The sequence below is a fragment of the Gopherus flavomarginatus genome, chromosome 4 (assembly GCF_025201925.1).
Source record: "Gopherus flavomarginatus isolate rGopFla2 chromosome 4, rGopFla2.mat.asm, whole genome shotgun sequence".
In the NCBI taxonomy this organism is placed as follows: domain Eukaryota; kingdom Metazoa; phylum Chordata; order Testudines; family Testudinidae; genus Gopherus; species Gopherus flavomarginatus.
This window is the reverse complement of record NC_066620.1, coordinates 148,228,466-148,242,018: the sequence shown is the minus strand read 5'-3', so window position 1 is coordinate 148,242,018 and position 13,553 is coordinate 148,228,466. Positions and strand designations below refer to the sequence as shown.

At 42.0% G+C, this 13,553-nt stretch overlaps 1 protein-coding gene across 2 annotated transcripts in view; it reads right to left on the bottom strand.

Annotated features, from left to right (window-relative positions):
* The window catches only part of UBE2J1 (ubiquitin conjugating enzyme E2 J1), a 65,497-nt gene that overhangs the window by 15,014 nt on the left and 36,930 nt on the right, over window positions 1-13,553 (bottom strand). For both annotated transcript variants that reach the window (XM_050949329.1, XM_050949331.1), the window contains exon 6: window positions 3,280-3,409. In XM_050949329.1, coding sequence (XP_050805286.1) covers window positions 3,280-3,409 — 130 coding nt within the window. The remainder of the gene's footprint in view (window positions 1-3,279; window positions 3,410-13,553) is intronic.

The following is a 13,553-nucleotide window of genomic DNA, read 5'->3' as shown; positions in this document are numbered from 1 at the left end:
TTGAAAAAGCTGAATTGGACCAAAGCAGAAGTCAACACTTTACGTCTTGTTTCTCTACCACAACCAACCATCATGGAACCAACAGCAAACAGCTGGTTATTCAAACTATAAAAGCACAAAAATATGTCTTTAGGGGGCTCATATCTGGAATGGAAATTCTTCAGAGATGTTATCCTAGCTTAGAGGAACTCCAAACAATACCTCATTTCATAAAGACATAAAAAATATTACATCTCAACATCTTAAGAATATTAAACTGTTTATTTTCTACATTATTAGAATCCAATATCTTGTGAGGTACTGAATGCTTTACAACCTAATTGATACTAATGGGAAGGAGAGGCATTCAGCACATAACAGGCTTAGGCCCTTAATTTTGAGTGCAAAAGGGATAAGAGAACGTCAAAACATTAACTGTTTCTTAGCATCTCTAAAATGTCTAACATTGAGAAGTGCTACATGTTTAACAGTGTTCTCACTTTGAAGATTCAAGAGAAAGTGACACATCTTAATGGTGACTTGTAATGGGGTCACAGCAGAGGGGAAAAAGTAGCATTGTTCTCTTGAGCTGAACACTTTACCGATGGCACACAACTATGAGTAAAAACAGCTGGTCTGAATTAATTTAACTCACAGCATGCAGTGTAGATAAAGTGCTTTGGTAGAGGGGTGTAATGCTACACTTCCCACGCCCTGTGTCTGAATCTCAAGCTAGTGAATTTGCTTTCTCTAATTTTATTAAATACATATGTTTTAATGCAAATATAAGTAGTAGTATTAAAAAGTACAAGTAAGGGATTAGGAACCAATAAGTTGTGTAAATAACAAGAGCTTATCTCCTGACATTTTAATGTCACCCTTTTCTCTTCTATGCGCTTGGTTCCCTTTTGTTAGTCATGCCCTGCTGTTCTGTCTGATACTACAAGGTCCAGGAACACCTAACATTTCAGGTGATCTAGAAATTGTTCCCATTATTTTTAAAATTGAAATGAATCTTTAGATCAATTGACTGATTGTCTGATCAGTGTATTCTATTCCCTTCACATTTAGATAGGCTGGCTTTTTGTAACTCATACTACTTGTTCAAATGTAGGTCAACACAACAATAGCATATTATACTGTGCACTACATAGGAACATAGCTTGGACATAGGACTTCGCAGAAGACTGAAGCTTTTCCTGAGGAGTGTATAGCAATAGCTCTTTCTCATTCCAAATGCTAACATGGAATACATCCATTATTAGAAATTCCAATGCTTTCTTACACCCAATGGTAATTCCCACAATTATTGTGTGTGTACCAAAAGAGCAGTCTGTATTGACAAATGTTAATAAGAACATCTGACCTGGTGCTGTGAGCCAATCAAGTCAGAAAACTGGACGTCAGAAGGTATGCCTAGCTTTGCCAGTCTTGTTCCATGGCTTTGGGAAAATCACTTAAAGGCAATAGGCTTAGTAGAAAAAACTGGAATTGTGCCCTTTTTTGCTTCTGATGTGTGAATGCAATTTGAAAGGGTATGGGGAAGCTTGTGCTATACATTAGAAATTCAGGTGTTAACCCATTTTTTTCCTAGAAGTGTATAGACCCCTAGTTCTGTAGTAGGTTTATGATGACCTAGAAAGGAAGGATAGTCCCGTGGCTGGGTTGCTACCCTGTAACTCAGGAGACCTGGGTTCAATTCCCTTCTCTACCCTATGTGACTTTGAGCAAGTCACTTAGTATCTCTGTGCATCAGTTCATCATCTGTAAAATGAGGATAATAGTACTTCTCTGTGGTGTGTGGATAAATAAGTACATAAAGAGTGCGAGACACAAATACCCTGATGACTGGTGCCATGTAAGTCTGATAGGTAGGTAGATGTCATCTTTAAAAATGTGAAACTTCACTGAGTGGGGAAGAGATTTTATTTAGGCTATGTGGTGGATTTGTTTGCTTGCTTGTTAGATTCCCGTTCAACTCAACGCCCTGAGAAAAACACTTCTAAAATAGTTTTGTTAAAAGATTGTACTCCCATAACTTTTCAGTTAAGAGCTCTGAAAAATATGGATTGTGAGCTGAGATCACCAGAGAATCTGTTAAATCAAAAAAGAGCAGACTTGACATTTCTAATATTTCTATTGTTAAAAACGAGTAGTATTTAAAAACAAGAACAAAACAGACATCCCACACACTTTTCAGGATTTATACATCAGAAAGAACCAAAAAGGGCATAGTCCAATATTTTACCTTTTGCAAGTCACTTAACTCTCTGTGCCTGTATTTCTCCTCCTTACCCCACCTTTGTAAAGTGTTTTGAAATTGCCATATGAAAAATATGATTATGAACAGAATCAGGCCTGATCCATATTTGGAAGGGTGACTAAGAAACACGTAACTGCAGCAAAAATTGGTATTGGTTGTTCAGCAGGTGGCAGTATTCACTTTGATTCTAGACCAAACCAATATCACAGCCCAGTGCTAGGGGGAACTGTACTACTGAAGATACAAAGTGAAATTCTGATCACGCTGAAGGCAATGGATAGTCTTTTGTATAAGATGCAACACTGAGGTACATGTTTCACTACAGTTAAGAAAGCCCTGCCTCCATGTACAGCAGAGTCTTGCTTAGTGGTTCACTTTCTTAAGTTTAGTGAAACCCATATTGTGCATGCTACTTTCTAAGGATCACACTTGGCTAAACAAAAACCTGATTTCAATGGACCATTCAAAAGGCATTTCCTGCTAAGAGCCCTATCCATACTAGACTCCAATTTTCTACATTCAGTCTCTTCAGCTGTGCAGCTTGTGGGGAAAAAAGTTAGCTTTTTTTTTTTTACATAACGAAAAAAGCATATGTTTGACTCTCTTAATATACAAAAATATCATCAGAACTGTGTTTGTCTAAACTTCTCAAAAGTATTTATGTTTGGGAAAACACTAAACTAAACTTGGGAAATTTCATCAAGCTATTAGTAATTGAAAACAGGGAGTTAGAACGGACATGTTTAGGCAACCTTTACTATCACCTTTGTTACCACTGTCACTGAACCACAATCGGTGCTTGTTTGGACAACACATCAGTTTGCATCTCCCCAGAAACCAACTGTATCATCTGTGGGAAGTGTCTGTTTTTCCACAGCCTACACTGAAATCAAGTCTCCTACACAGCAGTACAATGTAGTGTTGTGTTACAATGTAAGCATTTTCTCAATGTTTTTGTTTCCTCATAGCAATACTACTCTTGCAGTTTCCTCAAATTAAGAGAACAAACAAAGAAAAATTACAAATAGTCAGTGTACCTTGAAGCTAATTTGTCTGGCAAGTTCCTTGGCCTCTTCGTCAGCCTGGCTTGAAGCACTTTCTGATGTTAATGGTAACAGACTTATCTTCATTGCTGAGCCACATATCTCACAGCAGAAATCCTGTGACCTGAAAAATAAAATAGTTTTAAATGGACATTTTCTTGTTTTAAACAATGTTTTTCTTGAAAAATAAGAAACACTAACAAGACAACCTACCAAAGCACTTGGGGTGCCAGAATTAGCATACTTTATTTTTTAACTGTTTATGCTATCAATCTATAGCAACGATCATTGGCTGCAGTGTTGAAAAATCTGGGCTTGGAATTCTATATACTCTTTCCTAGAGTTAATTTATGGAAAATATTTACTTCCAGTTTTTATAATATTTCTGTGACCTCTTATTATATTAAAGATATTACCAACATTATTAATGGCTGTTTTATCTCTGTTATAAATTAATTATCAGAACCAGCAAAACATATAATGCAAAAAGCCATGGTATTGCAACAACACACAAACTTTATACCCACTAAATCCAGACTTAAGGTTCTTATCACAGCGTTGACTCTATTACGTTACACATGTATATTATGATGAAGTCTTTCATTATGTGATGCTAATAGTAGACTTTCAATGACAGGCCTCTGCATGCACGTGCGCATACAAATACACACAAAATCCCCAAAATAGCCCTCATTTAGGTATAACCAAGATTTTGGTTTTTAAATTAACCCTTTCAAAAATGATTTAGAAGTAGTTTGAGTGTTTTATATTTCTCCACAAAACTTAAAAAAATAACAAGGAAGCTAATGAGTTATGAAGCTTTGGCTTCCTCGACCATGGGATGCTCCTCCGGGAAGGAGGACTGCAGGGAAGAGATGGCAACAACTGGATGAAGAAAGGGAAAAATATCAAACACTAACTTCCGAACCTAGCAAGGAGAGCTTTAAACTAGGTTTAAAGGGGGAAAATGACAAAATCCCACAGAGACATGACCTCCATAGAGGGCTGGAAGTTGGGGGTGAGAATGGAAAATTACAATAGGTTCATAGAATCAACAAGAAGGAAAACAATGGGAGAATCTTCTCAACATTTTACATGTCTATACACAAATGCCAGGAGTATAGGGAATAAACAGGAAGAACTGGAAATCTTACTGCACAAGCAAAATTATGATTTAATTGGCATCACCAATTTGGTTGGATACATTTCATGACTAGAATATTGATATTGAGGGGTATTATCTTGTTCATGAAGGACAGGCAGGGAAAAAAGGGAGGTGGTGTTGCATTGTATATCAAGAACATATAGATTTGTTCTAAGTCCAGAAGGAGGTGAGAGGCAGACCAGCTGAAAGCCTTTGGCTGAAGATAAAAAGGACAAAAAAAAAACAGGGGCAACATCACGGTAGACCACGAAATCAGGAAAGGCGGCAGCAGCATTTCTAGAACAAACAACAGAAATATCCAAAACACATGAGCTGGTAGACTTCAACTACCTGTTCAAAAAGTAACATAACAAAATACAAAAATGTTCAGTTAGTTCTTGGAATGTGTTGGGGCAACATGATTCAGAAAGCAGAGGAAGTAACCAGGGGGGTAGCGATTTTAGACTGGATTTTGATTAACATGGAAGAATTGGATGTGAATCTGAAGGCAGAGGGCAACTTGAGTAAAAGTGATAATGCAATGATAGACTTCATGACTCTAAGGAAAGGAAAGAGTGAGAGGAGCAGAATAAGGACAATGGACTTGCTAGGTAGGATCCCATGGGAAAAAAATACAAGGGAAAAAGAAGGAGTTCAAGAGAGCTGACAGTTTCAGAAGGAGACAATATTAAAGGCAAAATTGCCAACTAATAGGAAGAACAGCAAGAGGCCAATATGGTTACATAAGGAACACTTTAATGACCTGAAAATCAAAAAGGAATTCTACAAAAAGTTGAAATATGGACAAATGGTTAAGGATGAATATAAAAAGAACTGCAAGCATATAGAGACAAAGGCTAAAGCACAAACTGAGTTACACCTGGCAAAGGACATAAAAGGCAATAAGAAGTAGTTCTATAAAAATAAGGTTCTATAAATACATTAGGAGCAAGAAAAAAAATAAAAAGTACATGCAGGTCAATACTTAGCAGGTAAAGAGAGCTATTAACAGACAACACCAAGAAAGCTGAGGTGTTTAAAGTCTATTTTGCATCAATCTTCATTAAAAATGTTAGTTGTGACTAGATGCTTAATTACTATTAACAAGAAGGGTGAAGGAACACAAGCCCAAATAAGAAGAACAGGTTAAAGAAGATTCAGATAAGTTAGATGTATTCAATTCAGAAGGGCCTAATGAAATTCACCCTAAAGTATTCAGGGAACTAGCTAAAGCAATCGTGGAACCATTAGTGATTATCTTCCGGAACTCATGGAACACAGGTGAGGGCCTAGAGGATTGGAGATGGGCAAAGTACCTGTCTTTTAAAAGGGGAACAAAGAGGATCCAGAGAATTATAGGCCAATCAGCCTAACTTCAATACCTGGAAAGATACTGAGAGATCATACAAGAAGACCTGGACAACCCTGAAAACTGAAGTAATAGAAATGGGTAGACATTTAATAGTGCAAAGTGCAAGTTCATGCACTTAGGGACTAACAGCAACAATTTTTGCTATTAGCTGGGGTTTTATCAGTTGGAAGCCACAGAGGAGAAAGACCTAGGTGTACTGGTTGATTACAGGATGACTATGAGCTGGCAATGTGATGTAACCATGAAAAAGGCTAACACAATCCTAGGATGCATCAGGCAAGATATTTCCAGTAGAGATAGGGAAGTGTTAATACTATTATACAACAAGGACTAACAGATTTATTTGGGCTTAAGCTTTCATGGGTAAAACCCACTTCTTCAGATGCATGGAGTGAAAATTACAGATGCAGGCATTATTATACTGACCTATGAGAGAAGGGAGTTATCTCACAAGTGGAGAATCAGTGTTGACAGAGCCAATACAATCAGGGTGGATGTAGCTCACTCCCAGTAATTGATAAGTAGGTGTCAATTCCAGGAAAGGCAAAGTTGCTTTTGTAGTGAGCCAGCCACTCCCAGTCCCTATTCAAGCCCAAATTAATGGTGTTAAATTTGCAAATGAATTTTAGTTCTGCAGTTTCTCTTTGAAGTCTGTTTCTGAAGTTTTTTTGTTCAAGTATGGCTACTTTTAAATCTGTTATAGAATGTACAGGAAGACTGAAGTGTTCTCCTACTGGCTTTTGTATGTTACCATTCCTGATGTTCGATTTGTGTCCATTTATGCTTTTATGTAGAGACTGTCCGGTTTGGCCAATGTACATGCAGAGGGGCACTGCTGGCACATGATGGCATATATCACATTAGTAGATGTGCAGGTGAATGAGTCCCTCATGGTGTGGCTGATGTGATTGAGTCCTCTGATGGTGTCGCTAGAGTAGATACGGGGACAGAGTAGGCAATGAGGTTTGTTACAGGGATTGGTTCCTAGGTTAGTATTTCTGTGGTGTGGTGAGTAGTTGCTTCAGGTTGGGGGGCTACCTGTAAGCAAGAACTGGCCTGCCTCCCAAGGTCTGAGAGTGAGGGATCGTTTTCCAGGATAAGTTGTAGTTCATCGATGATGTGCTGGAGAAGTTTTAGCTGGGGGCTGTATGTGATGGACAGCGGTGTTCTGTTATTTTCCTTGTTGGGCCTGTCACGTAGTAGGTGACTTCTGGGTACCCGTCTCGCTCTGTCAATTTGTTTCCTCACTTCTCCAAGTGGGTATTACAGTTTTAAGAATGCTTCATAAAGATCTTGTAGGTGTTTGTCTCTGTCTGAGCGATTGGAGCAATTCGGTTGTATCTTAGGCTTGGCTGCAGACAATGGATCGTGTGCTGTGTCCTGGATGGAAGCTGGAGGCATGTAAACATAGCATAGCAGTCAGTAGGTTTCTGGTATAGGGTGGTGTTTACGTGACCATCACTTATTTGCAGTGTAGTGTCCAGGAAACGGATCTCTTGTGTGGACTGGTTCAGGCTGAGGTTGATGGTGGGGCAGAAATTGTTGAAATCCAGGTGGAATTCTTCAAGGGCCTCCTTCCCGTGGGTCCATATGATGAAGATGTCATCAATGTAGCACAAGGAGAGGAGGGTGCTAGGGGACAAGAGCTGAGGAACCGTTTGTTCTAAGTCAGCCATAAAAATGTTGGTATACTGTGGAGCCATGCAAGTACCCATAACAGTGTCACTGATTTGAAAGTATAAGTTGTCCCCAAATCTGAAATGGTTGTGGGTGAGGACAAAGTCACAAAGCTCAGCCATTAGGTGTGCTGTTGTCCTCATAAGGGATACTGTTCTTGACAGCTTGCAGTCATGCGGAATATTAGTGTAAAGAGCTTCTACATCCATGGTGGCCAGGATAGTGTTTTCTGGAAGATCACCAATGCATTGTAGTTTCCTCAAGAAGTCGGTGGTGTCTCGAAGATAGCTAGGAGTGCTGGTAGCGTAGGGTCTGAGGAGAGAGTCCAAACAGCCAAACAATCCTGCTGTAAGAGTGCCAATGCCTGAGAAGATGGGGCGGCCAGGGTTTCCAGGTTTATGGATCTTGGGTAGCAGACAGAATACCCCTGGTTCAAGTAGATTTGTACCTGTGCTATAGCAAGGAGTTTCTTGAGCAGATGATGTAATTTCTTTTGGTACTCCTCAGTGGGATTGGAGGATAGTGGCCTGTAGAATGTAGTGGAGAGTTGCCTGGCAGCCTCCTGTTCATAATCCAACCTGTTCATTATGACTACAGCACCTCCTTTGTCACCTCTTGGATTATAATGTCAGAGTTGTTTCTGAGGCTGTGGATGGTATTGTGTTCTGTATGGCTGAGGTTATGGGGCAAGTGATGCGGTTTGTTCACAATTTCAGCCTGTGCATGTCTGCGGAAGCACTAGGTAGAAGTCCAGGCTGTCATTTCGACCATCAGGAGGAGTCCATGCAGAATTCTTCTTGTAGTGTTAGTAGGAGGGTTCCTTTAGGTCAGTACACTGTTCAGTGGTATGTTGAAAATATTCCTTGAGTCGGAGACGACGAAAGCAGGCTTCCAGATCACTGCAGAACTGTATCATGTTCATGCGGGTGGTGGGGCAGAAAGAGTCCCCGACACAGCCTGGCAGAAGAGTCTGTCCTAATGTTATACCAATTATATTAGACCAGTAAAAACCAGCAGGATCTTATTAAAGGGGACAAGACAAAGATGCCACATTTATTATGATAATTTGATTTATGACTAATAACTAATATCTTAATTCTTATACACACACACATTATACCTAATACCTACACACACACACACTCACATTATACCTAATACCTATACATACACATACACACATATTCACATACACACCCACATTCATCAGGTGTTCTGCAGCTGCTGCATAGTTACCAGTTCTGAAGATAGCCTAAGTTCATAGCTTGATTTTGCAGCTTGGGTTCGTAGCTTATGGCGGCTAACTGGCCAGGAAAGCCGGGCACAAGGCCGAGCTGGATCTCTGTTGGGCAGGCATCGATGTTCTTCCATGTTGGCAGCAGAATGTTACCCAGAGTCTCTCATCTCACCCTTCTTTTTTTATAGGCTTTTAGTTTGGATTCAAAGGGCTTGTCTACATCACAAAGTTGCAGCGCTGGTGAGGGGGTTACAGCGCTGCAACTTAGGAGGTGTACACATCTGCAGGGCACCACCAGCGCTGCAACTCCCTGTTTGCAGCGCTGGCCGTACTCCCGTTTTGTCTCGGGTGTAGAGGATCCAGCGCTGGTGATCCAGCGCTGGTAATCAAGTATAGACACTTACCAGCGCTTTTCTTGACCTCCGTGGAATAAGCAGGTATCCCAGCATACCTGAGGAAGCCTCTGGTAATCAAGCTGGTCTCCTTCCCCGGCTTGCTCTCGCGTTCCCCGAACCCCGAGCAAGCAGGTCTCCTTCCCTACGGTTTGCAGGGTGGTTCGGGGAACGCGAGAGCAAACCGCGGCGAAGCTGGTCTCCTTCCCCGGTTTGCTCTCGCGTTCCCCGAACCCCCGAGCAAGCAGGTCTCCTTCCCTGCGGTTTGCTGGGTGGTTCGGGGAACGCGAGAGCAAACCGGGAAAGGAGACCAGCTTTGCCGCGGTTTGCTCTCGCGTTCCCCGAACAAGCAGGTCTCCTTCCCTGCGGTTTGCAGGGGGGTCCGGGGAACGCGAGAGCAAACCGCGGCTAAGCTGATCTCCTTCCCCGGTTTGCTCTCGCGTTCCCCGAACCCCCGAGCAAGCAGGTCTCCTTCCCTGCGGTTTGCAGGGTGGTTCGGGGAACGCGAGAGCAAACCGCGGCGAAGCTGGTCTCCTTTCCCGGTTTGCTCTCTCGTTCCCCGAACCCCCGTGCAAGCAGGTCTCCTTCCCTGCGGTTTGCAGGGTGGTTCGGGGAACGCGAGAGCAAACCACGGCGAAGCTGGTCTCCTTCCCCGGTTTGCTCTCGCGTTCCCCGAACCCTCCTTGAAGCCGCCCAACAGCGCTGCAGTGTGGCCACATCTAACACCACTTGCAGCGCTGGTTGCTGTAAGTTTGGCCACTCTGCAGCGCTGGCCCTATACAGCTGTACTAATACAGCTGTAACAACCAGCGCTGCAAAATTGTAGATGTAGACATACCCAAAGTCTATAGGTCTTGCTATGTCACGCTGCCTCTGGGTTTAGACTGATCACCCATCAATTGCAGGCGTGACTTTCAGCCTTGAACCTGGCTTTGATCTTCCTTCTGTTGTTCTGTTGTCCTTTTCTTTTTAGGGTGGATGCTTCTTACTTTGTTTAGGGCTGTTGTCTAGGTCTTCAGCCGTTGGTATTTGAACTTTATCTCATCAGGACAGGCTGGGGCTGGAGGTTAATTCCGTCATTCATAGATACCTCATTCATACATCTAAACTAAACTAATAAGATTACAGCAGGGTTTGCAAAAATGAAGGTTGGAGGAAGCTTTTACAAAATGGAGTGAGTGTTTTAAAATGGGGTTTGAATTACAATATGGAACAGAAGTTACAGTGTAAGCAAGTGTAGTGAATGGTGAACAGAAGTTACATTAATAAAGTGAACAATTAAAAACAATTTCATTTATCAGTTCTACACTAAGTGTGGTTGGATAGATTAACAATATTGTTGGGTGAGTTAAGGGTGCCACTGTTGTAGCCCACTGTAACATGTAGGAGTTTAGATAGTTTACTGTCCTTCTTCCTCTGTAGAGAAGTGAAGGCTGCATTGTAAATGGCTTGTCTCATTTTTGTAAAGCCCAGCCACGTGAAAGTTTGTGTGGAAGGTTGGTTTTGTACGAGTCTCTCCAGGTTTGAGAGCTCATTCTTGATCTCCTCCTGTCTGTTGTATAGGATGCTGATCAGGTGGTTCCTCAGTTTCTTTGAGAGTGTGTGGCAGTCTCTCACCATAGTCAGTATAGTATGTCAATTGCAATGGGTTTTTTACCTTCAGTCCATTTGGTAAGATGTCCATCTGTTTGCACTTGGAGAGGAAGATGATGTATGTCTGTATCTGTGCAAGTTTTTTTATGAGGTTGATGGATTTCCACTCCATATGGCTAAATTTAGTGCCTTGTAAATTTAGTGCCAAGTGTCAGGGGGTAGCTGTATTAGTCTGTATCCACAAAAACAACAAGGAGTCCAGTGCAAACTGCAGAACTAAAATTCATTTGCAAATTTAACACCATTAATTTGGGCTTGAACAGGGACTGGGAGTGGCTGACTCACTACAAAAGCAACTTTGCCTCTCCTGGAATTGACAGAGGGTATGGAATGATGAGATTCTTACAAAGGTGTGTAGCCGATCTATGACTGCTAGTAGCAAATATTCCCTGGTGGTGGGACATTAGATGGAGAGGGCTCTGAGCTACTACAGAAAATTCTTTCCATGTGTCTGGCTGGTGGGTCTTGCTGAAATACTCAGCATCCCACTGACTGCTATATTTCGGATTGGGAAGGAATTTTCCCCTGGGTTACACTGGCAGAGACCCTGGGGATTTTCCGCCTTCCTCTGCAGCATGGGGCACAGATCACTTGCAGGTTTAGACTAGAGCAGTAGTTCCCAAACTTGTTCCGCCACTTGTGCAGGGAAAGCCCCTGGCAGGCTGGGCCAGTTTGTTTACCTGCCACATCCGCAAGTTCGGCTGACCATGGCTCCCAGTGGCCGTGGTTCGCTGCTCCAGGCCAATGGGAGCTGCTGGAAGCAGCAGCCAGTACGTCCCTCGACCCACGCCGCTTCCAGCGGCTCCCATTGGCCTAGAGCAGCGAACCGCCACTGGGAGCTGCGATCGGCCAAACCTGCGGACACAGCAGGTAAACAAACCGGCCCAGCCTGCCAGGGGCTTTCCCTGCACAAGCGGCGGAACAAGTTTGGGAACCACTGGACTAGAGTAAATGGTGGATTCTCTGTAACCTGAAGTTTTTAAATCATGATTTGAATTGTTCAGTAACTCAGCCAGAGGTGATAGATCTATTACAGGAGTGGGTGGGCGAGTTTCTGTGGTCTGCAATGTGCCAGTGGTCAGACTACAGATCATGATGATCCCTTCTGGCCTGAAAGGATAAGAGTAAATAATTAAACAATTTGTAAGCACCTAAAGGATAATAGTGTAATAAGAATAGCCAACACTGATTTGTCAAGAAAAAAATCATGCCAGACCAACCTAATTGCCTTCTTTGACAGGGTTATTTGTCCCTAGTGCATAGGGGGAAGCTGTAGACCTGACATGTTCTGATTTTAGTAAAGTTTTTGATACAGTCCCACATTACATTTTCATAGGGAAACAGTCTAAATGAAGTAATTATAAAGTGGATGTGCTACTGGTTGAAAAACCATACTCAAAGAACAGCAGTCAATACTTTTTGTCTAACTGGGAGGATGCATCTAGTCCCACAGGGGGGTCTGCCTGGGTCCAGTACTATTCAGTATTTTCATAAACTTGGAAACAGTCTTTGTTTAATCCTGAGCTGATGGTGTCAAATTTGCAGATGAACTGAAGCTCAGCAGTCTCTCTTTGGAGTCTGGTCCTGAAGTTTTTTTCCTGCAGAATGGCTTGCCTAATGGAAGCATCCTGCAGGAAAAAAACTTCAGGACCAGACTCCAAAGAGAAACTGCTGAGCTTCAGTTCATCTGCAAATTTGACACCATCAGCTCAGGATTAAACAAAGACTGTGAATGGCTAGTTAACTACAAAAGCAGTTTCTCCTCCCTTAGTGTTCACACCTCAACTGCTAGAAGAGGGCCTCATCCTCCTTGATTGAACTGACCTCATTATCTCTAGCCTGATTCTTGCTTGCATATTTATACCTGCCTCTGGAAATTTCCACTGCATGCATCCGACGAAGTGGGTATTCACCCACGAAAGCTTATGCTCCAATACGTCTGTTAGTCTATAAGGTGCCACAGGACTCTCCGCTACTTTTACAGATCCAGACTAACAAGGCTTCCCCTCTGATACTGGGATTCATTGTAAGATAACAATATGATGCAATTGAGAAAAATCATTCTGGGATGTATTAACAAGAGTGTTGTATGCAAGACACAAGAGAGAACTGTTCAACTGTTCTCTACTCAACACTGGTGAGTACTCCAGCTGGTGCTGTCTCTAATTCTAGGTGTCACACTTCATGAAAACTGTGGACAAATTGGACAGAGTCCAGATGAGAACAACAAAAATGATAAAAGTTCAGAAAACCTGACCCATGAGGAAAAGTTAAAAAAAACTGGGCATGTTTAGTCTTGAGAAAAGATGACTTGGGAGATGGTGAGCCTGATAACAGTTTTCACATATACTAAAGGCTGTTATATAGAAGATAGTGATCAATTGTTCTCTACGTCCACAGAAGGTAGGACAAGTAGTAATGGGCTTAATTTGTAACACGGGAAATTTAGGTTAGGTATTAAGAAAAACTTTTAACTACAAGTATAGTTAAGTATCATAACAGGTTACCAAGAGAAGCTGTGGAACACCCCACATTGGAGGATTTTAACAACAGGTTAGAAAACACTTGTCAGTAATGGTCTAGCTATACTCTGTCCTGTCTCAGTGCTGGAGGATGGACTAAATGACCGCTCAATTTCATTTGCAGATCTACATTTCTATGATTCTATCATACTAAAGACCAGGGATAGGAAACCTACGGCACAGGTGCCAAAGGTGGCACACAAACTGATTTTCAGTGGCACTCACACTGCCCACGTCGTGGCCACCTGTCCGGGGGCCTCTGCATTTTAAT